This window comes from Notamacropus eugenii, chromosome 7 (assembly GCF_028372415.1).
Source record: "Notamacropus eugenii isolate mMacEug1 chromosome 7, mMacEug1.pri_v2, whole genome shotgun sequence".
In the NCBI taxonomy this organism is placed as follows: Eukaryota; Metazoa; Chordata; class Mammalia; order Diprotodontia; family Macropodidae; genus Notamacropus; species Notamacropus eugenii.
The window spans coordinates 39,568,470-39,592,619 of NC_092878.1; the positions used below are offsets into that span (position 1 = coordinate 39,568,470).

At 36.9% G+C, this 24,150-nt stretch overlaps 1 protein-coding gene across 4 annotated transcripts in view; it reads right to left on the reverse strand.

Annotated features, from left to right (window-relative positions):
* STXBP6 (syntaxin binding protein 6) overlaps nt 1-24,150 on the reverse strand; it is a 351,813-nt gene that overhangs the window by 59,782 nt on the left and 267,881 nt on the right. For all 4 annotated transcript variants that reach the window (XM_072624345.1, XM_072624344.1, XM_072624346.1 and 1 more), the window contains 2 exons: nt 12,379-12,509; nt 10,908-11,073 (listed from right to left, as the gene is read on the reverse strand). In XM_072624345.1, the coding sequence (XP_072480446.1) occupies nt 10,908-11,073; nt 12,379-12,509 (297 nt within the window). The remainder of the gene's footprint in view (nt 1-10,907; nt 11,074-12,378; nt 12,510-24,150) is intronic.

The window sequence follows — 24,150 nt, forward strand, 5'->3', positions numbered from 1 at the left end:
CCCCTTTAAAGACATTATACATTTCTGCTTCTTGACTGACTGGTTGGATAATCTATCCTGTTGACTTAGAAAAAAACTGATTTACAAATAAACACTTTATTTTCATAGGACAGAAGTTGCCATTAAGGATTTTCTGAATTTACACCTTTAGGAATAGGCATAAAAAAATAAAAAACAAAATAAATCAAAGCATTATTACAATGTTGCATGAGAAATGAAAAAAAGAAAAACAAATTGAAAAGAGAGCACATCATGAGCCAGCAGGCAGGGCAGTATTTATGGTTCTCCCTGGACCCTGCCAGGATGGCACCAGAGAGGATCTCCCCAATGGAGAGAGGAGGGTCAAGGAGGATGGAGAGGAAGGTCGTAGGAGCCCCCTGCCCAGATGTATTATCTCTGAACCTTGTCCTTCCTTCACAGGTGAGCCTAGGTGTCACAAGGGACCTGTTGGCTCAAAGTGAGGAGGCAGTGAACTTCAGTGACATGGCTGTGGACTTTACCCAGGAAGAGTGGGCATGCCTGAGCCCTGCTCAGAGGGCTCTACAGGGAGGTGATGCTGGAGAATTACAGGAACCTGGTGTCCCTGATGTGGGACACAAGATTGGAGAATCAGAAATTGTGGGAAAGCAAGGAACATCATCAGGCACATTCATGAGGAGAGGAAATATTCTCCAGAATGACCCACTGGAAGAGGGTCCTGCTGAGGAGTTCAGGCTGTGGGAAGAAATGGGAAATCTTACAGTACAGGCTCCAGAGAAAGACCTTTTCCAAGAAGGATACATCAATGAATTGACTCTCTTTCCCAAGGAAATCTCCCAAATAGGCTATGAATATGATGACCTTGAGAGAAAATACAGGCACACAATATGGCATCATAACATATATAAAAATCTCTCCCATTACCAGCCAACCTTTATTTCACATCAGAGACTACAGGGCACTGAGAGTTCCTCTGAATATAAGGACTGTGGAAAGGCTGTTAGCCAGAACTCACATTCTGTCAGAGTATTTTTATTGTAAAAATACCTTTTGAATGTAAGGAATGTGGAAAGTGTTTCAGTTGGAGTTCAGGACTTACTGAACATCAGAGAATTCACATTGGAGAGAGACCATATAAACATAAAGAATGTGGGAAGGCATTTAGCCAAAACTCAATGCTTACTCTCCATGACAGAATTCACACTAAAGAGAAATCATATAAATGTAAGGAATGTGGGAAGGACTTTGCAGAACCCTACCAATGCAATGAATGTGGGTCAGTCTTCAGGAATAGGTCACATCTTACTAAACACTGGAGAATACACACTGAAGAGAAACCTTATAAATGTAAAGAATGTGGCAAAGCCTTCAACAAGAACTCAGTCCTTACCACACATGAAACAAATCACAGTGGAGACAAACCTTATGAATGTGGGAAATGTGGAAAATCCTTCAGTCAACGCTGAAACCTCACTCAACGTCAGAGAATCCACCATGCTAGAGAGAAACTTTATCAATACCATTGGTACTCAGAGGAAGAACCTTTGCCTTTACCATCTAAGGAGTCATAATGGAGCAATGCCCTGGAGAAATGTAAGGTGGCAGGGCATAGTATTTAGAGATCTGTGCTCAGAATTAGGAAAATTTGGATTTAAGTCCTATCTCTGATAACATACTAACTATGGATGTGAGCAAGTCACTTAATCAGTCAATCAATAAACTTCAAGTGTTTACTCTGTGCTTGGCACCATGCTAAGCTCTGAGGATACAAAAAGAGCCAAAAGGTAGTCTCTACCCTCAGTGTAATGAGGTTCACCATGTAATGAGGCACACAAAGATATACAAAGTAAGCTACAAAAAGGATAAAAGGGAAATAACGGAGGAAAGGTCAGTGACCCAGGCAACTTTATAAAACTAGATGCCAACCTCAGTTGAAGGAGAAAGTTTACTTAGTAAGAATTCCCCATATCAGTGGAATCACAAGTATAGTTTAAAAAAAAATTAAAAATATGAGGAAAATTCATGTTCTTAAATAGAAGTTCAGAAACGCAAACAAGAATATTCAGTTTATAAGAGAAGTTGGAAAGTTTTCATAAACACTGGGCACCCTGAAAGTGGTAGAAGTAGAGCCCCAAAATATCAAGATGCAACAAGAGATAGAAGAGCAACATTGAAAGATAAAAAAATTAGAACAATTGAGTCCTCAACAAAACAAAAGCACAAAACTTAAAGAAAGAACTTGGCCAAGACCCAGAAGTAACCCAGCTCCAATGTTCAATAAATCCCCAAACACAGACTCCTGAAGGATGAGATTCTTATAAGAGCCCTTGAGGAAACTGGAAAATGGTTTCACTATTTACACTGGTTCTTTTTAAAATTAATTTTTATTTTTTCTTCTGAACTTAAACACCAAAAAAGCATTTCAATATATACAACAGACACTGGGGATCTTCATTTTATACTACTATTTTTTTTAGTATATAATAAATTCCATGTTAATTTCAAAAAAAAAAAGAAAAGAGAGTTATTTTTGACCACAGAAAACTTCTTTTGCTTCCTGCATGTTAAACAATATAGGGGTATGAACTCCCTTTTTAAAAAGACTACAACAATTATTCATTTCTGTTGAGTATAAAGCAAATAAAGGTACTGAGGTTGCTACAAAATATAGAGGTGTGTTGGATAGCTTTTTTAAGTGTGGATTCTTGTCTTTATTTTGGTGTTTCACTTCTGTTTTCCTAACAAAACAAAACAAAACCCAACAACCCAGAAACAACACAACTCTTCTACTCTTAAGCAACCTCCCTAATCTAAGCACCTGGGTGGGAAGGGAAAGGAAAAGGAGAAGGAGTTAGGGAAAAAAAGAAGAGGGAAGCCAAGGGAAAGGGGAGAGAAGAAAGTGATAGATGGGAATGGCCTCTGATGCCTAGCCTGATTCTGTCAAGAGCATGGTCCAAGCAGAAGGCTTAGCACTTATTTTCTGGGGCTCTCTGATATGCCATTTCCTCATGGCTTCTTGATCAAGCCATGTGATCAGGAAAATTCCTGAGCACTCTGGGGATTGTTGTCATGAAAGTGAAAAGTAAAGAGTCTTCTTCAACTTCTTGAAATTGACCACCAATAACTAGGACCTGATTCTAGAAGACCAGGATGGCAGGGGATCATTTTCCTAGAGTTCTCAGATCTTCTATGGAAATGAAACCCAGAATCTTTTTGTAGCAGTTATGAGTTCCTGCAAGATTACTGCTAGAAGAGATTGCTTCCATGTTGCTTGTTTTTGCTTCTTGTGATGATGTAAACTTTAATGGAAGCTCTCATAAAGCCTCTGCTAGTCTGCAGTGGGATGATCACATTCTAAGAAATAGGAGGCATAACCCCTGTCCTCAAAGACTTTAAAATCGAATGGGACAAAACAGGTAAAGAAATGAAACTGAAGTCAGAAGATAGAGATTCAAGTATTGACCTTGCTTCTTACCAGTTATATAGGTTTGGACAGTCACATTGAACTTTTGATTTAGATGAAATGAGGGGGTTAGTTTAGATGATTCCTATGATTTTTGTGGTTTCTGCCCCTCTTTGGGGAAAACTCAGTGATTTATTTTCTCTTGCAACAGAAAAATAGATAATCTATCAAAACGGTCTGGCTTGAAACTGGTGATATATTGTAACACACCAGTAGGACCATTCTATTAATAACATCAGACTGAGCAACTTACATGCTTAAATGAAAGATTTTTAAGAATACAATCTACTCCTTGAGAGTCAGGTACCTTAAAAACCTGGTACACACCATCACATTTTAATAAGGCAAATAAGAAAAGTATAAAATGCAATTCCAATAGGAACTCTGATTTTGTGGGGACATACCCATAATTTTTATTGGAGTTGATATTTTTGGCTGATTGGTTTTCTCTGAAATGAGTGAGTAGTAAAAAATAATGTCTCTTATGGAGCCCACAGTATTACATGTAATATTCAGTGATATTTATTCATTTTATGGAGTTATTACCTCTTAAATAACTTATCACCCCATCATGAATGTAAAAATGTATAAAAGAAAAACTACCCATTTGGAAAAATTCAAATAAAACATTTATACCTGAGATCTCAAGATCTCCCATGTTGTCCACATTGCAATATATTATTTCAGCATTCCTCACTGTGAATGAGTGTATTCCTTTGAATTTAAGCATTAATGCTCTATAACCCAAAGGGAAAAGGGAAAATCATGGTGAGTATCAGAAGACTGTCAAATATTGACAACTGGGAAAGAAAGACTAAAATAAATCATGAGGAAAAGAAGGTGGGGGTAGTCATATAGTGAAAATAAGGGGAAACAGATGAACAACTCATGTGCTCTACTTGTGTCCAGGAAATTAAAAGAACCAGAGGAAGTGTGTGGCCCATCGGGTAAACGGAAGATCATTCACAGGATGAGAGGGTTTGCAATCTGTATCAGTAGAGTGATTAACTACATTGATGACACCACAAATTCTTTGATACTATAAATCGTGTCATCTCCATCAGACTCAAGAAGCATTTATTAAACACTTACTTTGTGCCAGGCACTAGGTTAAACATTAGGAATATAAATAGGATCAAGAGGAAACATAGCTCGTCCTCAAGTTTACATTCCAGTGGGGGAAGATAACATGAAAGGAAACTAAGGAGCACTATGGGAGAAGAGGGAAGGTAGCAGCATGTGGGTGTGGTAGAGACATGTGGAAAGTCGAGAGGAATTAAAGTGAAAGAGTGAACATGTCTGACCTAAGCACTTACTTAAAATGGACAAAGTGGCCATTTCTAGGTGGCAAAAGCCTGCAATAACAAAACATTTGTAAACTTTTAAGACCACCCATATACATTAATCCTCATTAAGTTAATCAATCATATATAAGTTAGATTGCTATCTTTATGTGAAAGTCAAACAAATGATTGGGGAACTTCTCTAACTGACATATCAATCAACTTAGAAACAAGATTTTCTCAGATTACGACCTCATTCAGAAGTATTGTGCATGGCGGGCCCAGACAAAAGAAGTGTAAATGATAAATTTGCTAATTTTCATTTCCTCCTACAGAGTAGGACATATATAGGACAAAGAACATTAAAAATTGTGCTTTTCTAAAAGGGAACTCCTTAGGTGATCTAATTTTATTCTCTCATTTTGGGATACATATGCACCCAAACCAACACTAATAAGCAGATGTCTGTTCTAATTTTTCTTTCGCATATTTCAGGAGGTGGAACAAACTTGAGAATCTTCAGAGCAACGTGTGTATAGGGATCAGACCTAGCCTGCTGCTGTAAGTTTTGCAATTAGAAAACTCCACTTTAGGTTGCCTCTATAAAGGGAGGTTCTATTTTAGAATACTGGGGGAACATTTAACCCTGGTTGTGACAAAAAAAAAATAATAACCACAACACAGAAAATTTATGGTCTGCCTCATAGCTGCCCCACACCCCCCATCCCAAGGCCACATGCCTCCTTTCACTTTATGAGGTTCTGCAGCATTTCCAGCATCACTTGGTGGTTTTTTTTAAGACTTTTATTTAATATCAGAAGATCAAAGCGTTCCATTCTGTCTACCACAGATAAGCAAAATTTATACTTTGAGCGGAAGTATCAGAATTTACTGAAGTCTCAGCACTTGTTTTACTGCCTTTTCCCCAACAGGACAATGAAAAATTATAGCCATTTGGGATATAAACAAGTGGTAAATGAAATAGGGATACTGTCCAATAAGAGAGCATGTGAAGGCCTTGGCTGGAAAAACGTAAATGACCTCTAAAAGCTGGTTTGGGGATTTTATGCAGGATGTTTACTACTAAGAAGATAGTTTGGTATAGAGAAAGATTGCTTTCCTGGGCATCAGGAAATCTAAGTTCTAGCCCCAGTCAGGCCACTGACTAGCCATGGGCAAATTATTTTCCTTCCTGGATCTTGAGCTAGATGATATCTAAGGTTCTTTCCACTTCTTGCACTCTATGTAGCTATAGTAAGGGTAGTTCCTTCAAACAAGGGGAATATCTTGGCCATGTGTTCAAAGCTTATGAGTTTCTATCAATCAGTAAGCATTTATGAAGTTCTTACAATGTGCCAGGTACCATGTTAAGAACTAAAGGACACAAAGACAAATCATAATGAGTTTCTGTCTTTTAAGAGCTTACATTTTTTTAAAAAATAGTTTTTTATTGATATCTTTTGTTTTCACATCTTGTAGATTTCCCCTTGTATACCTCCCCTCTTCTAACAAGTCATCTCTTATACAAATAATTTTATAAAGAAAGAAAAAGAGGAAGAGAAAAAAAATCAGCAAAATTTATCTATATGTCAAAAACATCTGACATCATACATAATATTCTATACCTGTGACTCTCCCACTTCTGTGAATAAGCACCACTAAAATACGCAAACTAAAAGCTTATACTCTAATGATAGGTCAATATGATATACACAAAACATACTATGATCAAAAAATTCAATACCAAGTGACCAAACATTTACTGCTGGTGAGCCTCTCTGTTCTTAGCTTGGCTCTTAGAGGGCAAACAGCATTGCTCAGATCATGCTTGATATCTTTGAGAGAGCCTGACAGAGCTGTATTCAGTTGGCAAAGCACCAACAACACATGTTACCTCCATGCTAGGTGTTAGATAAGGGAGTGGTATAGGATATTTGTGGTGGCAAAAACAAAATTACGGGTGATCTTATTATCTCTGTTATCAAATTCAGTGGTCAGGTGGGCAAAGTATTCCCTAATATTTTCGAGCAAAACATCCTTTTATGGAGTCCAACTGAAGGAAGACGTAATCTAACTACATTTACAATAGCTGCAGTCTATGTATCTGATTTATGTAATTATACATTGTTATATGGGTTTGTGACATATACTAGAACCAAGTGGAATTATGAAAATTAGGACAAATGTCCATTTGCTGAAGATGGCTTAGGTCTAGTCATGCCCAAAGACAGGGAATATATTAGCTGTCTTAAGGCATTCCTTTTCAGAGAAACATACAATTCTTGATGTTCAAAGCTCTAGATGTGTCACAGTCTGAAACAAGAAAGGAAAATCAGCAAATTGATCTTTTAGGGTCCAGTTCATATGTCTGCTATCAGGGCCAACCATCTGTTCAATTAAGATATCTACACTGACTAAAACCATGTATTCCCATCCATGAATTATAGATTATTAATTCCTTCATAGTTCTTCACTCAAGCTTAGACAATAGATTCCTACTCTGACACCTAAATGAACCCGTTGGATCTTTTTTTACCAAACATATGATGAATTTATGATTGTATCAGTTTGAGGAATGCTCAGTGTAGGAACTCCCACTGCTGTAGATAATAGCTGGCGTAAGATCTACTAGGTAAGACAAATGTGGTTACTTGAGGCAAAAAGGTTCAGCGGCTTGTCTAGGGTCACACGGCTAGTTAATATCAGAGGAAGAATATGAAACTAGGTTTTCTTGATTACAAACCATTCTATTGCTATACCAGAGCTTTCTCAAATTAACAAGTGATGTTCCACAATACAGCAATAAACAAAATTCTAAATTAGAAATTGACTAATTATTCTTCACTGCTGCAGATTGCTACATTTGGCTTTACTCCATTCCAGATATGTGATGTCTATTATCTAGAGTAGGGCAGATGTCAATTACAGCCATGTATGGGTTGGAGGGTCAGAGCAAACAAAAGGATAAAGAAAAGGTCTTGTGATGGCATGGTAATTGACAGAATGTGGCAAAGATTTGAGGGCATTCTTGATCAAACAGGTAAGGTAGTGACAAGAAGGAAGCATTGAATCTGGGGCTAAATAGTAGTTGTAGTGACACTTTAGTAAGGATATGTTGTTCGGTCTTTCTGACGTATTGTGACACCATTTAGGGTTTTCTTGGCAAAGATACTGGAGTGGTGTGTTTTGTCCTTCTCCATCTCATTTTACAGATGAGGAAACAGAAGAAAACATGGTTAAGTGACTTGCCTTGGGTCACACATCTAGGAAGTGTCTGAGGCTGAATTTGAACTCAGGAAATCTTTCAGACTCCAGACTTGACACTCTATCCACTGTGCCATCTCATAAGGATAGGGAAATATAATTAGTAACATTATAGCATGAGAAATATGAATAAAAGACAAAAAGTGGAAGATATTTAGAGGTAATAGAGAAAAAAGGAGGTAGTCTACTGGTCTCTTCCAAGGGAAGAAGAAAAAAGAAAACCACTGGGTTCCCCTCATCTTCTCACTCCTATCCTACATTCATAGTGGAAAAGGAAAGACAGGAATCTATAAGATGAGTCCTACTCCAAGGGCAATTATCGGAGGTTCCAAGTCTACAATTCCACATTTCCAATAGTGACTCTGCAGTTAAAGAATGCTGCTGTCTTACCCTAATGATTTATTATCCTAATCAGAAAATGTTGAGTGAAGCTTAACAATCAGAGAGGACTTATTATCAAGGAGGAAAATGTCTGAGTAAGAAAGTGAATGACAAAGAAAATGGCTAGTTTTAAATTCAAAATAGACAACTATCTTCTTGGGGGAGAACAAGAAAAAACCATATGGTTCAGGGAAATTTCTGCATTTATTGAATAGACTTTGAATCTAGGAATATGGATTTATACATTTATAGCAGGAAGGAACCAAAGGGGTCATCTAATCCAACATCTGCATTTTACAGGAGAAGAAACTAAGGCTCACAGAGGTTAACTGACTTGCTCAGGGTCATATAGGTAGTAAGTGGCTAGGTGACCCCGACAATAATTTTCTCTGATCTTCCACATTGAGTTTAGACTGAATAGGTCAATTTCCTATAAATATTTATCAGTGGCAATGATATGAAAATCTTTATTCTATTAATTTCCTGAATGGTATTTCCTGAATAGTCTTCAATATTTTCTTACATTAAAACCACAACATCTAATATTTTTCATTATGGCATCATAAAATGTGTCCTCTGATGAAAGTATGCACTACTAATCATCTTTCCTATCCATCTAGAACTGAAGAGATAAATTACAGAAAACTTGGCTTTCATTCCTGTGAAGAATCTCCCACTGTTCTGATGACATTAATGTTTTCCTGTTTGAGGGATGCCACATATACGTTAGTGGAGTTGATAATGAAGATGGATAGAACAATCCTTTATCCATAGGGCATGCAGCTGGATAATGGGTACAACGTATTAAAATATATCAACTCAAAAGAATAACAGACTCTGTCCTGTATTCATTTTTGAGATTTCTGCCATATAAGCAAATGATTTGTGCACAAGTTTGGTCTCTAAATGTCATTCTCAATTGAGCACCTGTTGTAGAAATAAGTTCATACAAAGGTCTGCTTTCCAATTTAAGACTACATGAAAAATAAAACAGAGGCATTATGTTGAAAAAGACACTATGCCCTCAAGTCCCCCACTCTGCCAGTATGATCATACATTTGTCATACAGTCACAAGTCCCTAAAAGGACAGCTGTGGTGGAGTAGATAGACTGCAGATTTAGAATCAAGACCATGGTTCAAATCCCAGTTTGTTTATTTATAACCTGCAAAACCTTGGGTAAGTCACCTGTCCCTTCTCAGCCTCATTTTCTTATCTCTACAACGAGAAGTTTGGATTAGAACACCTGTAAAGTTCTTTCTAACTCTAGACCTATGATACCATGATCCTAGTGGATGAAGTATATTGGAGTCAAAAGACAAGATGGGTTTGTGTTCTGGCTCTGGCACTTACTAGCTATGTAGTTATAAGCAAGGAATTTTAACCTAATGATCCTCAGGTCTTTTTCTATAAAATGAGAGTAATGATATTTGCATAGTCTAATTCATAGGTTAGCCATGAGTGTTCTATAATTAGAAAAGTGCTGATATAAATAAAATAGCCAGAAAAAGAAAATGGGCTAAGCTCAAAAGTTGTCTCCTGAGCATCTCAAAACCATAGCGTATGAAGGATTCAGAGGACGATTCCAACTTCATGCCCCAAACAAGAATCCTTTCAATAGTACTTCCTAAGAGGCCCACCTCCAACCCTTGCTTGGCCATCTCCAGGGAAAGGGAACTCATTACTTCCTAAGGCAGGTCATTCTTTTTTTCAGATAGCTTTGTTAGGAATTTCTTTATAATCGTAAGCAATGATCTGCCTTTCTTCCTTCAGTATTTTGCCCTGGGGATGACCCTGCTCCAGCTTTCTCCACCTCATTAGCCACACTGAGTTTGAAAAAAAAAAATAAAGTAAGAAGGAGAGATAATTCAGGGCACCTCATTGCTGTTATCCCTAGAAGCACCCGAAGACATCCTATCATATGTCAGAACCTGTAGCATGACTGTGCTTTGCTAGAGAGGTATGTTACCGCAGGATTGCAAAAGTATGTTGATGATGTTAGTGATTTCCCCTACAAAGGGAAGTTTGCTTTACAGAAGCCATACTTTTTATGATGTTTGAAGAAAAGAAGGAATTAGAAAATTGTTAGAGTAGATGGATCATGGATGTCAGAATAAAAAGGAAGCTATATGTTTATCTGTAGAGGAGTATTTGGTACTAACATATTTAAAATCATTATGTGAAGTACATAGAAAAACACATTAGAAAAATGACAGAACCCTAGAGCAAAATTTAGGAGAAAGAAGAAGGAAAAGTTAAAAAAAAGTCTTCTCAGAAAGCAGCATAGACTAAGTTACTCCAGCTAAGCATTTTGTTCTGAGAGCCTATCAGGGTAGAGGAAAACCCCAAGATATTAAGATTTATCAAAAGAAGATGAAACCCCTAAAATAAATTCTTCTTATACTACATTTCAGGGTAACTTTTCTTTTATCTAGTCTCAATAATATTTAGCAGCGAATTTTTCCATTGAGTGGCTAAGTCATCAATAAAAGGAAATCTATGACAACAGAGTATGCAGCAGACCTTTCTTCCACTTACCTCCCATAATCTTGGACTGACAATTAATAAATTCTGGCTTCTTGTCTGTGAGGTACCGCTGACAAGTGTGATGGAGAATCTGGAAAAAAGTGCATTTTTCCGAAGCTGTGCTAGCCACCCATTGGTCAAAAGCATTTTCAAACAGCAAATCAAATTCTGCAGAATCCTGGAGAAGAAACACCAGAAAAATTAGCATTTATTACATGTTACAAAATGATTGTCATCAATTCATTGTTTTCGAAGAAAACTATAAAGGATTAACCTGCTTTCTGGAAATCTAGCTCTAATCACTGGAGGTTATTAGCATGCAAAGAACATGGGATCTTGGCTGGTGCAGTGGGTAGAGTGTTACATGGGGTGAGGAAGACAGGAGTTTGAATTATTTCTCATTTGTTTCCTAGCCAGGACTCTGAGCAAGTTACTCGACATCTTTCAGCCTCAGTCTCAGATGTAAAATGGGGGAAATAGTCCCTACTTACAAGGTTGTAATGATTAAATAAGATAATATTTGTAAAGAACTTTGCAAATCTTAAAGTATGTATGTTACGTGTGTGTGTGTGTGCGTGCGTGTAGTCTAGCTATCATTATTATCTTCACTGTCATTATTATCAAACTTCATAGGAGTTGTAGATATGCTTAGAGATCAGTTAACAGTAATGGATCCTGTATTAGACTGGGATTCAGGAAAGTCTAGGTTAAATCCCACCTCAGACAACTCTAAGACTCAGTTTCCTCATCTGTAAAATGAGGGAGCTGAACTTGACAGGGCTGCAAAGGTCTCTCCTTCCTCCTTCTCTGGGCTTAAAACTGTTCTTGCCTAAGAGATGATTCATTTCTTGGAATTGGAGATTTGTAAGGTTTTTCATTCCAGAAAAAGAATTACTTTAGGTCTCTGCATCCCATCTTATTAATCATGCACATAACCTTCCATCACAAAAGACCCTCCCCTTTCTTGCAAAACTAATGCATGACATGAATATCCACCTACGTTAGTCATCCATTATAATCAGCTATTTTCTTTCCTCCTTCCAGGGGAAAGGTAATATACTGCTGGTTAGATAATTCTACCATAAAAAGCTTGACCTTTTAAACCCAAATAAGTTATAACACAGAATTTCAAACAAGTCTTGGAATTTCTGTAATTTTCTGAGACAAACATAGCATTTCCCCTGATAGCGTATGTTTAATGCTTCCTGGGCTGGCAGTGGGTTACCAGAGTCATGGCCATGATTACCTGAACTACTAAAGGCAAAATTCCTCCTCCAAATGGGACCCCTGTTAGTTCTTACTTATATAACAGGTGAAAACCTTTAGGATTTGCCCGAATGTGAAGAGCTGTGATCAGAGAAATTTCTGCAATATAAATGAAATCGTGCAAAAGGTCTTGCCAATAAAAGGCAGACAACAGAAAATCAAAAAGAATCACCTTCTGAATATAATTCCTTTACTCAGCATTGAACATTTCACTCACCCGGTTAGGATCGATACCATTAACTTGGCGAAGCTGGTCAAGCATCCACTGAGACCTTCTTACAAAAGATGTGGAGCCTTCAAATTGTTTGACCTTTGTGATAGATGCCTGTGTGGGTTTTTTGTTTGTCACTGCGGGAAAGAACACACACAGACATACACACAAACAAGAAAGACCATTCCTAGTTAGTGTTTCTGTTCCCTCTAAAAAGAAGAAATTAACAAGTAATTACAGTTCATGTAGCATTGTGCTAGATATTAAGGGAAGAGGAAAAGAAGGGAAAAAATAAAGGCGTGGTTCCTGAACCTTTAAGAACTTACAATCTAGAGGGTGAGATGAAACATACATGGACGATGTTTCAAAGACAAAGCACTGTGGCTACACATGTAAAATAATCTGTTAGAGGCTGTGATCTGTCTATGCAGAAAGGAGGGAAAGTAAAGGGCTGCTGAGGGTCAGGATGCATTGTTTAATAAGCCAGGGTTTAAGTGTTTAAAGGAGAATGGGATGAATAGGTTGTTTCCTTCGGGCTAGCCCAGATTTCTGAAATTCGTCACCAGTTTGCCTTGTATTATAAAATCCTCAGTCTTCTGCAACGGCAAGGTGTTCCTAGGATTTTAACATTTTAACATGCCTAAAGTGAACAGAGTGGGCCAGCTGCTGTCAATAAAGCACCCCACCCACAATATAAAGGTTAAGTTGCAGAGAACTAGGCAAAACCCTGGTGAGATCAAATTTGGTGTGGCAGCCGGAAAGTTTCATTTCAAGATTCAGAAGGGGTCAGATATAGCCTGTAATGAAATTCAGTCAGTTCTCAGTGATCTCACAGAAGAACAGTCAGAAGATCTGAAGGGACTTTAGGGATCAGCTTGAGTAATGAAGGCCTCAGCTAGAGGCCTGAAAAAAGCAAATGGAAGATAATAGAAAAAAAAATTATATTTGGTTTTCAAATGAATTCCTGTGTTTATATTTAGCGTGATTTTATCTGCAGTTCTTAGAATTTTTATAACATATCACTGACAACTATATAACAAGACTACTATATTGTAAAAATGAAATTTAAAAGAATCTGCAAAACTCTTTGGCTTCCTCATTACAGGTACGTCACTAGCCTTCTCCACTTCCCTGATCCCTTTATGCCCTTGTGATTTCAACTTTATACTGGGCAGTATCACATCTCAAAATGATGTCCAGGCAGAGCCACCCTCTCCCTTCTAGAGAAGTAAGTGTGGCAAAATGGATAGTGCTGAACTTAGGAAAACCTGGGTTCATATCCCATCACTAACATATATGATCATAGGTCTCAATTACCTTTTCTATAAAGAACAGGTAATAATACTTGTTGCAATCCTCACAGTATTGTTGTGAGGATGCAAAGATATAGAACAAAAAAGTACTGCGTAAGCTAGTTATTTCTAAACTTCCTCTTTTTATTTAAAAGATAGCAAATAAAAAACAGTTGGAAAAATATGCATCTACATATGTTCACAAACATACATGTATATATGAACATACAATCCATATCTGTATTGTTCACATGTATACATATGTATACACTTACATGTGTGTATACATACACACATTTAGATTGTGCAGAAACAAATCATACATACACAATTATTTCATTGGTACAGGGAACTCCCAGGTGAGGAAACAATGTCTACCAATATAGGTCTGCATCTTCTCTGCAACTTATAGTCTTAGGGAGTCACCTGGAGAACTGAAAAGTTAAGTAACTTGCCTATGGTCATGTAATTAATATGTGTTGGAGGCAGGCCTCTGAGGTTAAACTTCTATCTGTCATACCAATCTGCTTTTCTATGTTTAAAAGGCCTTATCTTCTACATCTTTCGGGTTCAAGGCTATATGCGTTAATAAAATGTTCCCCTGGTAACCATGGTATGTCAAGAGACTGAGAGCAGGGCCCTCGTATATCAGGTGGATCCCTTGTGAAGGATTAATAGTCAGACAAACGACACCACGGACGAGAAAGTATGGATAGGGTATGATCTCTACTATCAAAAGAAGAATCCATATTGATAAGATCATGAACCCACTTAATCTTTTAAGAAGGGGTATCAACCAAGGAATTAAATAGCCTAGAGTGTTTCCCCAACTAAATTTTATTTTGGCATCATACAATGGCTAAGCTCTCTACACTGTGATGCTCTGTCCTCTGTCACGTCAGCACAGTTCAGTGGCAAGAAGCAGAACTCAGAAAAAAGAAATGAGCAGAGGCTAAGATACGTAAAAGAAGAAAGAAGATCCAGTTTCTCAAGGAAGCAGATTTTAGGGATGGCTTATTCAATGTTATCAGAGCTGAGAGCACAATTTCCTGTGAATAAGGAAAAAGGATTTCTAATCTCCCTACAAGGAAGACTGAGGGAGAATGGCCAATAGTCTGTTTCTCAAACATCTGAATGACACTGTGGATACAGGGTTGGGCCTGGAGTCAGGAATATTGTTTTTCCTGAGTTCAAATCTGGCCTCAGACACTTATTAGCTATGTGACTCTGGGCAAGTCATGTAACCCTGTTTACCTTATTTGTAAAAAGAGCTGGAGAAGAAAATGGCAAATCTCTCCAATATCTTTGCCAAGAAAACCCCAAATGGGGTTGTGAAGAGTCAGACATGACTGGAAACATTAAACAAGAATAACAACAATGAAACTTAGAACATTATCCGCATCATGGCCAATCATTTACCAAGCAAGGCAATTAGAGGCCCCGTTCAATGAAACAATTTCATAACAGACTTAAAGCCAAGCATGGTGCCCACAGTACTGAAGAAAGCTCTCTGCTGTACATGTCAAGACACAACACAGCTTAGTTACCTGAAGATTACCAAAGACTACCATTGATAAAGCTATCTCAATGGGGGCAGCTAGGGGGTGCAGCCCTGGAGTCGGGAAGACCTGAGTTCAAATCTAGCCTCAGACACTTGATACTTACTAGCTATGTGACCTTGGGCAAGTCACTTAACTTGGGGAGAGGGAAGATAAGTGCATTTTGACTAAAACAATAAAAGTTTAAGATCAGGAAAAATAAAAGCCACATCAATGTCAGAGTCTGAAAGGAGTTATCTAAAGCTCAGTGTTTGCTTGGGTTGAAAGATTAATCTCCCTCCAAATATCACTAGAAATTTCCATTTTGCCCTTAGCCATTTAAAATTTGACTGCTTTTTTTAATTCCCTTATTGAGAAAACACTTGGCTCATTCCCTGAAATTGCCGGACCAACATGATTTCCAGATTTGCTTTTCCTCATAAACTCTTTCATTTCCATAAAAGAGTGTATAATGTGAGCTCCCCAGGACAAGGGGAGACAATAAAAGGCATATAGTAGGAGCTTAATAAAAACTTGCTGATTAATGTTGAATATTCTTTTCATAAAACTCATAGTCTCCAGTTATTTTACAGTCTCATATCCATGGCTAAAGTATAGCTCCAGGTTTATACTATCCATATAGAGCAGCCATTCCCTTAACTAAATACAGGTTTGGATTTTAAATTCATTATTTGCATCTTCTATGAAAAAAGGGATTTTCTATAGGAGTCACATACTATAATCACCCATTTTAAATTCATTTCTCGCATCTTCTATGAAAAAAGGGCTTTTCTAAAAGAGTTACATCAGATAGATAGGCACCACCAGAAAACCACTGCTGTGTTTTAAGGCTAAAGGAAGCAACACACCTTGAACACATGCAGGTCTTGAAATGTGCCTAAAAGATTAAAGGAAACTTTCAATAACAGGAAATTATGGTTTCCTGTATTAGACACACCCCTAAACACACAAAGAGGATTTCCTTGTTTGTTTATGTAAATCATATGGTCTTTAGGCATTTCAAGGAAACATGAAGACTTTCTTTCTACCTCTATTTAAGGTTACTAGTACATTCCAGATCCTTCTGGTCTATTTCTTCCCATGTAATTCAAATGTGTTATAATAGCTCAGAAAGAAAACCCAGGATCAGGCTGTAAAGCAGTAACATTGCGTTACAACTTTGTAAGACTGATGACATGGTCAGAGTGACGTTTCCACAAAGGGATACTGACTATACACAGAATCTCAAGAGTTGGAAGAGGCTTCAGATACCAGCCAGTTCAATCAGCACCTTGAACTAAGAATCCTCTCTATTGAAGGCCTTTGAACCCTTCTAAACTGAGGATAAGGCTACTTATGCTACCTGCCATATACCTCAGAGGAGGCTCATTCTGCTTTGGAAAATTCAAATTGTGACAATGTTTTATTGTTGCAGGGTACTACCATGTAAATCTCCATGCAGTTCAAATCAACCTTTCTATAACTCTGGTCTTTTGCTTCTAGTTTTGCCTCTAGGGTTAAGCAAAAAAAAAAAAAGAAACATTTTATATCTATCGATATCTATATCCATATATATATATATATATATATATATATATATATACATATATACATATATATATATGTTTGCATATCCCTCTTCTTCCATATGTCACTCCTTCTAATATTCTGAAAATGACTTAGGTTGGTAGGGTCATTCTTGAGATCTGGCTTTTTTAAAATTAAAAACAAAAAAACAAAACCAACAAACATTGTCTGCTAGAACACGCTGAGTCAGAGGGTGTGTAGGGGTAAGAGGTAATAATCACCTTCCATAAGCCTCAGATTTCTTGATCTTTAAAAGAAAAGAGCTGGATAAGACTTTTCGAAGCTTCACACCCATCCCCCACCACCTCATACTCCAGCTCCAGTATTCTCTGATTCGAGCTTCTTTTTCACCAGCTTTTTTTTGGCCAAGTTCTGATACTCTGGCTAGTTTTTCTGGGCATAGAGCCCAGTTTGGTTTAATTTTTGTTTATTGTTATTATGTATGACATTCCAGTTTCTGTTTGGAAACAGGTGCTTTAAAAATTATCATAAACACTATATATGCACAGATACATTTAAAAACAAAGTCTTTCCTGTCTAAAATTCTTTTAAAAAAAGAGTTGCCAGGTTCTCTGGGTTCCAAATTCTTAAGGCTCTACAATTTAACCTTTTTTTCTTTGTCTAGGATTATACAGGGGTAATTCTTGTTATTTCTTCTTGTTAATTAAACTTATTCAGTATTTTTTTTAAATTATCAATTATTTGTTATATGTACAGAATTAGACTGGGAAGATTCTTGTTGCTTAAATGTGTAAATGGAGAAGAGAATCCAATGTTTTTTCAATAGGAAAAAACACAACAATCACACTGGTTCAGATTTCCCTCAAATCTGGATGTATAAATCCAAAACCTGCTAATATTTAATAGCTTCAAATCTTTTCTTGCTTTCAAAGTGATCATATTTTAGAAGTGTTGACTGTACTTGGGGAATAGCCTGTTTAGGGATTAAGATGGTCTTCTGGATAGCAATACTATATTCAATCTATAGAATCTATATGACTAATCATACACTTACAACAAATACTCATTTGTCCTGATTCCATACTGGAAAATTATGTTATGTATCAGTCACTAAATAAGTATTTAATAAGCCCCTACTATCTGCCATACACTGGGTTAAACAGTGGGGATACAAAGAAAGGCAGAAGACAGTCCTTACCCTGGCGAAATTCACAACTGAATGAAGGAGACAACCCATACAAGATATACAGGATAAATAGGAAATAATTAACAGAGGGAAAGAACTAGAACTAAGAGGGATTAGAAAGGCTTTCTGAAGAAGGCAGAATTTTACCTGGGACTCGAAGGAAGCCAGGAGCCAGAGATGAGGAAAAACATTCCATTTATGAAGTTACCAATAAAAATGCATACTTGTCACTTATCTCGTTCTCATACAAATAAAGAGTCAAAATTATTTTTGATTATTTGTATAAAAGGTATTTATTAGAAAGGTTGTATTTTTTCAATCAGAGGATGATTAGAGCAGCAGGGTGACACAATGGATAGAGAACTGGTCTGCTCATCGATAACGGTCCCAACTGCATAAGTAGTTTCTCAGTCTAGAGCAAAGTGACTGGAGCCTCTTTTAACTCCCAAAGACATACCAAGAGTCCAGCTTGGGATACAAACAACACATTATGTCAGCTCAGGAGTGGGGAGGTGGCCTTTGGACACATTCAGGGCCTCCTGCATACTCTGGATTTAGTGTTTCTGGAAAATATGGCAACTCACAAAGACAAGTTCAGAGGACCCTTTAACATTCCTTAACCATGATGATGGGTAAATCAGATGATGATGATGATGATGGGGCAAGGTTGCATCCCCTTCATTCTATACAACTTTAAAGTTTCCAAAGAATTTCCCTCAAGAAAACCCTATGAGGAAGGCAGTAAAAGTACTATTATCCCCATTTTGCAGATAAGGAAGGACTCAGATTGGTTAAATGACTACTTCATGGTCACAGAGATAGTGTCAGATCCATAACTTGATCCAGGGTCACAAGCGGAACATGAGAGTTGGAAGGGACCTCAGGGAGTGGACAAAGCCATCTGACTCAATGTCCAATTTCATGTTGACTGCTATCTCCAAATCTCAGTTTCCTTAGCTATAACATGGTGGTAATGTGCGCACTAATTCATATGATAGCTGGGAAGAAAGTACTTTGTAAACTATGAAGCATTACATGTAATGTGAGGTCATCCTCCCCACACCCTATGTTTACAGCTTGGCCTCAACCTACTCTTCCAGCTTTGCTCTCCTTCCTTTACTCCACAAAACAGCCAAACTCCTTCTCTCTGTGCATCACACACATTTTCCATGTCTGCACCTTTGTACTGGCCACCCTCCCATGCCTAGAAAGCACTCATTCCTCCTTTATCCCCTCTTCACATAATCTCTTTTCCTTCAAGACCCAGCTCAACATTCTACATGAAGCCTTTTCTGATCTCCCCAACTGCTGGTGCCCTCCCTACTAAAATACATAATTTTAATAGTTTTGTATTTATACTCATTAAAGCAGATAGAGTGACAGGCCTGGAGGCAGGAGAAATGGAGTTCAAATCAGGCCTCAGACATTTAACTAGCTGTGTGACCCTAGGCAAGTCACTTAACCCTGTCTGCCTCAGTTCCCTCAGTTGTTAAATAAGCTGGAGAAGGACTTGGAAAACCACTCCAGTATCTTTGCCATGAAAACCCCAAAAGGGGTTACAAAGAGTTGGACGTGACTGAAACAACTGAACAGCAAAAATTTATCCCTTTTGTATTTATTCTGTAGATATTCATATATGTCTTTGCTGTCTCTCTCGTTAGAATGTAAACTTCTGAATAAATGATTGTTTCATTCTTTGGCTTCTGAAACCTTTGTACCTAGCACAATATCTGGCATATAGTAGTCACTTATAACAACCAGCTGACTGATTCATTGATGGTGGGTTGCATCATATTGGAAAGCACATCTATTACCTGAAAATCAGTCTAGCTAAATTTGGAAAATGTTTTTACCAAAATGTTGACCTACCAGGTAACAAATTATGTGGTCACAGCCACTCATGAAACTATCCGTTAAAGTATGGATGAAACTGTGAGCTGTGGAGATGAAAGGAAAAGCAATATCCATTAAATTTTATAACACTGGAAGTATTTCAGTATTATTTTATTTTGGGGGGAAATGATATTGCAAGTATGGTATGTAGAAACCCACAGCTAACTGCAAGAGTTTATTCTCCAATTGCTCTGGATAAGCAGGAGTTTACTGTTGTGGCTTTTAAAAAACATTATTTCAATTTAATTTAATTCCCTCGTTGTCTATTACTAAAAGCACAGAGTCAGAGAGAGAAGAGTGTCAGAGAAAATCTAAAGAAACTACTTCATTATCTGCATTTTCCTAAGCAACAGTGGACCCATTTGAACACTCCTCAAACACCTGTGCTCAAAGCCAATCAGAGTTGTCTGTCCAAAGAGATGCCAGAAACAGCCTCTGCTTGTCTCCCTTAATGCCACAGCAGAAACTGATGGGATCTATCATCTGTCAGCAAAAAGGGAGTCATGATAAGCTCAGAGGACAGGGTGAAGATTAAGATTCTGGTGTGGAAAACATAGCACACACTTATTATCTTGTCCTTTGTTAACTCTCATCCCTTGTGGATAACCCTAAGCCTTCAGGGAGCGGTTTTTCCACAAGTACAGAACAACAGACTATTGATTTGCTTTTCCATTTTGCAATTTTTAGCTTCCTGTGCTTTGGAGAGATTATAGATTATTCAAGGATAGAAGGGAAAAAGATTATGTTTATTTTGCATTCAGCTTTGATACCTTATTTACATACAAACAGGTTAATCTTGGACCTGCGATGAAATATAAAACACTGGCTTCTTTGAAAGACAATCAAATAAAGATTCTTACCCGTTGAAATGTAATAGTTTTCTATACCAGTAAAATCACAGGTCCCTTCCCTATCACTAAAGTGCTTTAACCTATAATATTATAAGCCCTGTATAGAAGATGACTCTCACCATTTGACAGATAAATATGCAGGTGCTCAAGAAGTTTGTGAATTGCTGGAACCAAGACTCAAACCTATTGGCTTAATCCTACTCTGCTGCCCCTCCCACTATGCAGATAGCTCCCTGCTCTAGCCAATAGAATGCTGAACTTGGAGTCAGTAAGAACTGAGTTCAAATCCCGCTCCTCTCTTCTTCTAGCTGTTTGACTCTAAAAAGGTCATTTAACTTCTCTTAGCTTAAATTTCCTCATCTGTAAAATGGGTACAATAATAGTGCCTACTTCTCAGGGTTGTTGTGAGGACAAATGAGATAACCTATGTCAAGGACTTTGTAAACTTTAAAGTCATATTACATAATATTTTATATATGGCATGACAGCTATAGATTATTGTTATAATATATGGTATAACAGTTATATTGATAGATTTATTTTATATTTATAATGGCATGCTATAGTATGTGCATGTATGGTTTATACATGCATATACATACACATATTCTATCATATTATTTTGCTGCCAAATACTGTGCTTCTTCTAAGGGAATGCCTATTTTAGACTTTAGCAGGCTTGCACTAAAAATTACACAAAATTCCATGACTGAGAAATAATAATTATAATGAAATACACAGTCATTTGAAAGAGATGTAATATTAATACTGAAAAAAAATGGATAAAATAAGCATGCTGCACAGATTATGGCAAGCATTTGGATGGGTAGCCCTCCAAGTCTATCAGCATATATATCTTGACCAGATACTTCAGATTTACAATAAGCTGGGGCCAAAAGAGAGTAGGAGGAGGTTAGGCTCAATTACTTTTGACAGATTACACCTCACTTTCAATGGTTCCGCATTCCCTACTACACAAAAGTCCATCTTAAGAAACAGTAATGTTCTTTCCATCACACTATGTGGGTGTGAATCATGGAATACCACAACCTCAGAAGAATCAAAATAGCAAGTAAGCTCAAGAGCACCACCATAAAGACACATGATCGGCAAAAACTGACTAAAGAATGATAATGGAAATAAGTGGCATACAAAACATGATCATTGACATGAATGATGATCAGAGAAAAGGTGGATTACTTATGTGGCTAGGGTAAAGGATAACAAATGGATGGCCTAGATACTCCAACTGTACCCCCAATTATATATTTAAGAAAAATAAGAGTAATGTCTTTACTATGTCAGGAAATAGAGCCTGTAGCAAGAATTATTACAGAAGAAATCAACAAAAATCGTAGAAATAGAAATATTGAAGTCTGTGCTGATGACATGGTGCTGATGACATCCTGGATCCAAGAAAGAGCTACTCCCTATGAGCAATTGTCTCATCTAAGATAGCCTAAAAATGAAAGCCTAAAGACAAAAAGAATTCTAGTTTCCTGACTGTAGGGCTACTTACTATGCCATGGAGCCATTATGGAAAGTTCATGGCTGCATTTAAGAAATAATCACTGTAAGTATTTACTTTTGAGAGGTTATAGATTTAGAACTGGATGAGGTTGTCAAGGTTCATACAGTTCAACCTTCACCCCCTTTTTTATAGATTAGGAAACTAAGACTATGAGAGGTACTAATAATTGAGGAGTGAGATTTGAACACAAGTCCTCTGCCCCTAAATTCTATGCTTTGTCCACTTTATCATTTATAAACACAAAAGAAAACTCATGAAATATTAAACTGGTTCATTATTGTATCACTGACATCACATCTTCTCATAAAATGTGACAAGCTTGTTTTGAGGGTTCTGTTTGGACAATGACCTACTGAGACAGCCTGTTGCATAAGGGTCAAAGTCAGGACTTTAATACAATAACAAAACTGTTCATTATTATGTTACTGGGTCAGTTAGTCATAAACACTATGGATTTTACCAAGACAAAGCTAAGCCCAGAGAGCCAGAGATACAGAACTGGAAGCAACGGTGACAATGAATTAAAGGCACAAATGTCAATTATTTGCATGTCATGCAGAAGAATAAAATGATGCATATGTACAATGTGATTATAAAGCAGGTTTTCCATTTCAAGATCCAATGCAATAACCAATTTTTAGAGTAACATTTCCCACTTCAGTATCATTATTCATGACATCATTTCTCAGCCATACAAAATGTATACAGGTATATGTGATACACACACATATACATATACATATTTATAAATACACATGTATGTATGTGTGTATATGCCCATCTATAAAAATAATGTATATGTAAATTTTGCCTAAAATTTTGGGGAAATATATTTTTTAAAGCAAACCTAAATTCTAACTCATGGATGCAAAACTACAATTTCTAACCATTACCTTCCTTTCTTGTTCCTGAAGGTAACTAGGTATTGCAGCAGATAGAGCACACGTCCTGGAATCAGGAAGACGTGAGCTCATATCCAATTTCAAACACTAACTGGTTGAACCAGTACAAGTCATTTAACCTTTTATGCCCCAGCTTCTTCATCTGTAAAATGGGGATAATAATAGAACCTACCTCCCAAAGTTGATCACATTTGTAAATGTATTTACAAATTTATAAATGATGTCATATTTATAAAATTCTTTGCAAACTTTGTAGTGTTGCAGAAATGTTAGCTATTATAAAGTGGATTAAAGATTTTTTGGGTATATGTACAGCTGAAGTCTACAGTTGAATACATTTCTGATGTACATAAAAGGAACACAGCCATGCAAAGAAAAACCAACTGGCATCATCATCAATGTTTCACCATATATATTTTATTAAGATATATACCGGGATACAATGATTCAAGACAAGTCTGAAGGACTTATAATGAAAAATACTATCCATCCCCAGAGAAAGAACTTAGGCATCTGAATACAGATTGGAGCATACCTTTATTTTATTTTATTTTTCTTGACTTTTTTTTTTTTGGTCAATGTTTTCTTTTACAATACAACTAATATGCAAATATGTTTTGCATAACTACACATGCATAACCTATATTAAATTGCTTGCCTTCTCAATGGGGAGGAGAGGGAGGCAGAGGATCTGGAAGTCAAAATTTTAAAAATGAGTGTTAAAAATTGTCTTTACATGTAATTGGGAAAAATAAAATACTACATACATAATTTTTTAAAATATATATGCTAATAGACAATATTACATAGGAAGAGAGTTCTGTCTCTAACCAAATGAGAGATGTATTTCTCTAATTTTTCTCTCCAGGGCTTGATTATTCATTATAACTATGGCATTTACTTCATTTTATTGCTCTTTTTGTTTGTACTGTTGCAGTCACTGAGAATGTTGTTTTTCTTCATTATTTATCAATTGAGAGAAATCTCATGTTTCTCTCAATCCTTCATATTTATCATTTCTTACAGACCAATAACCT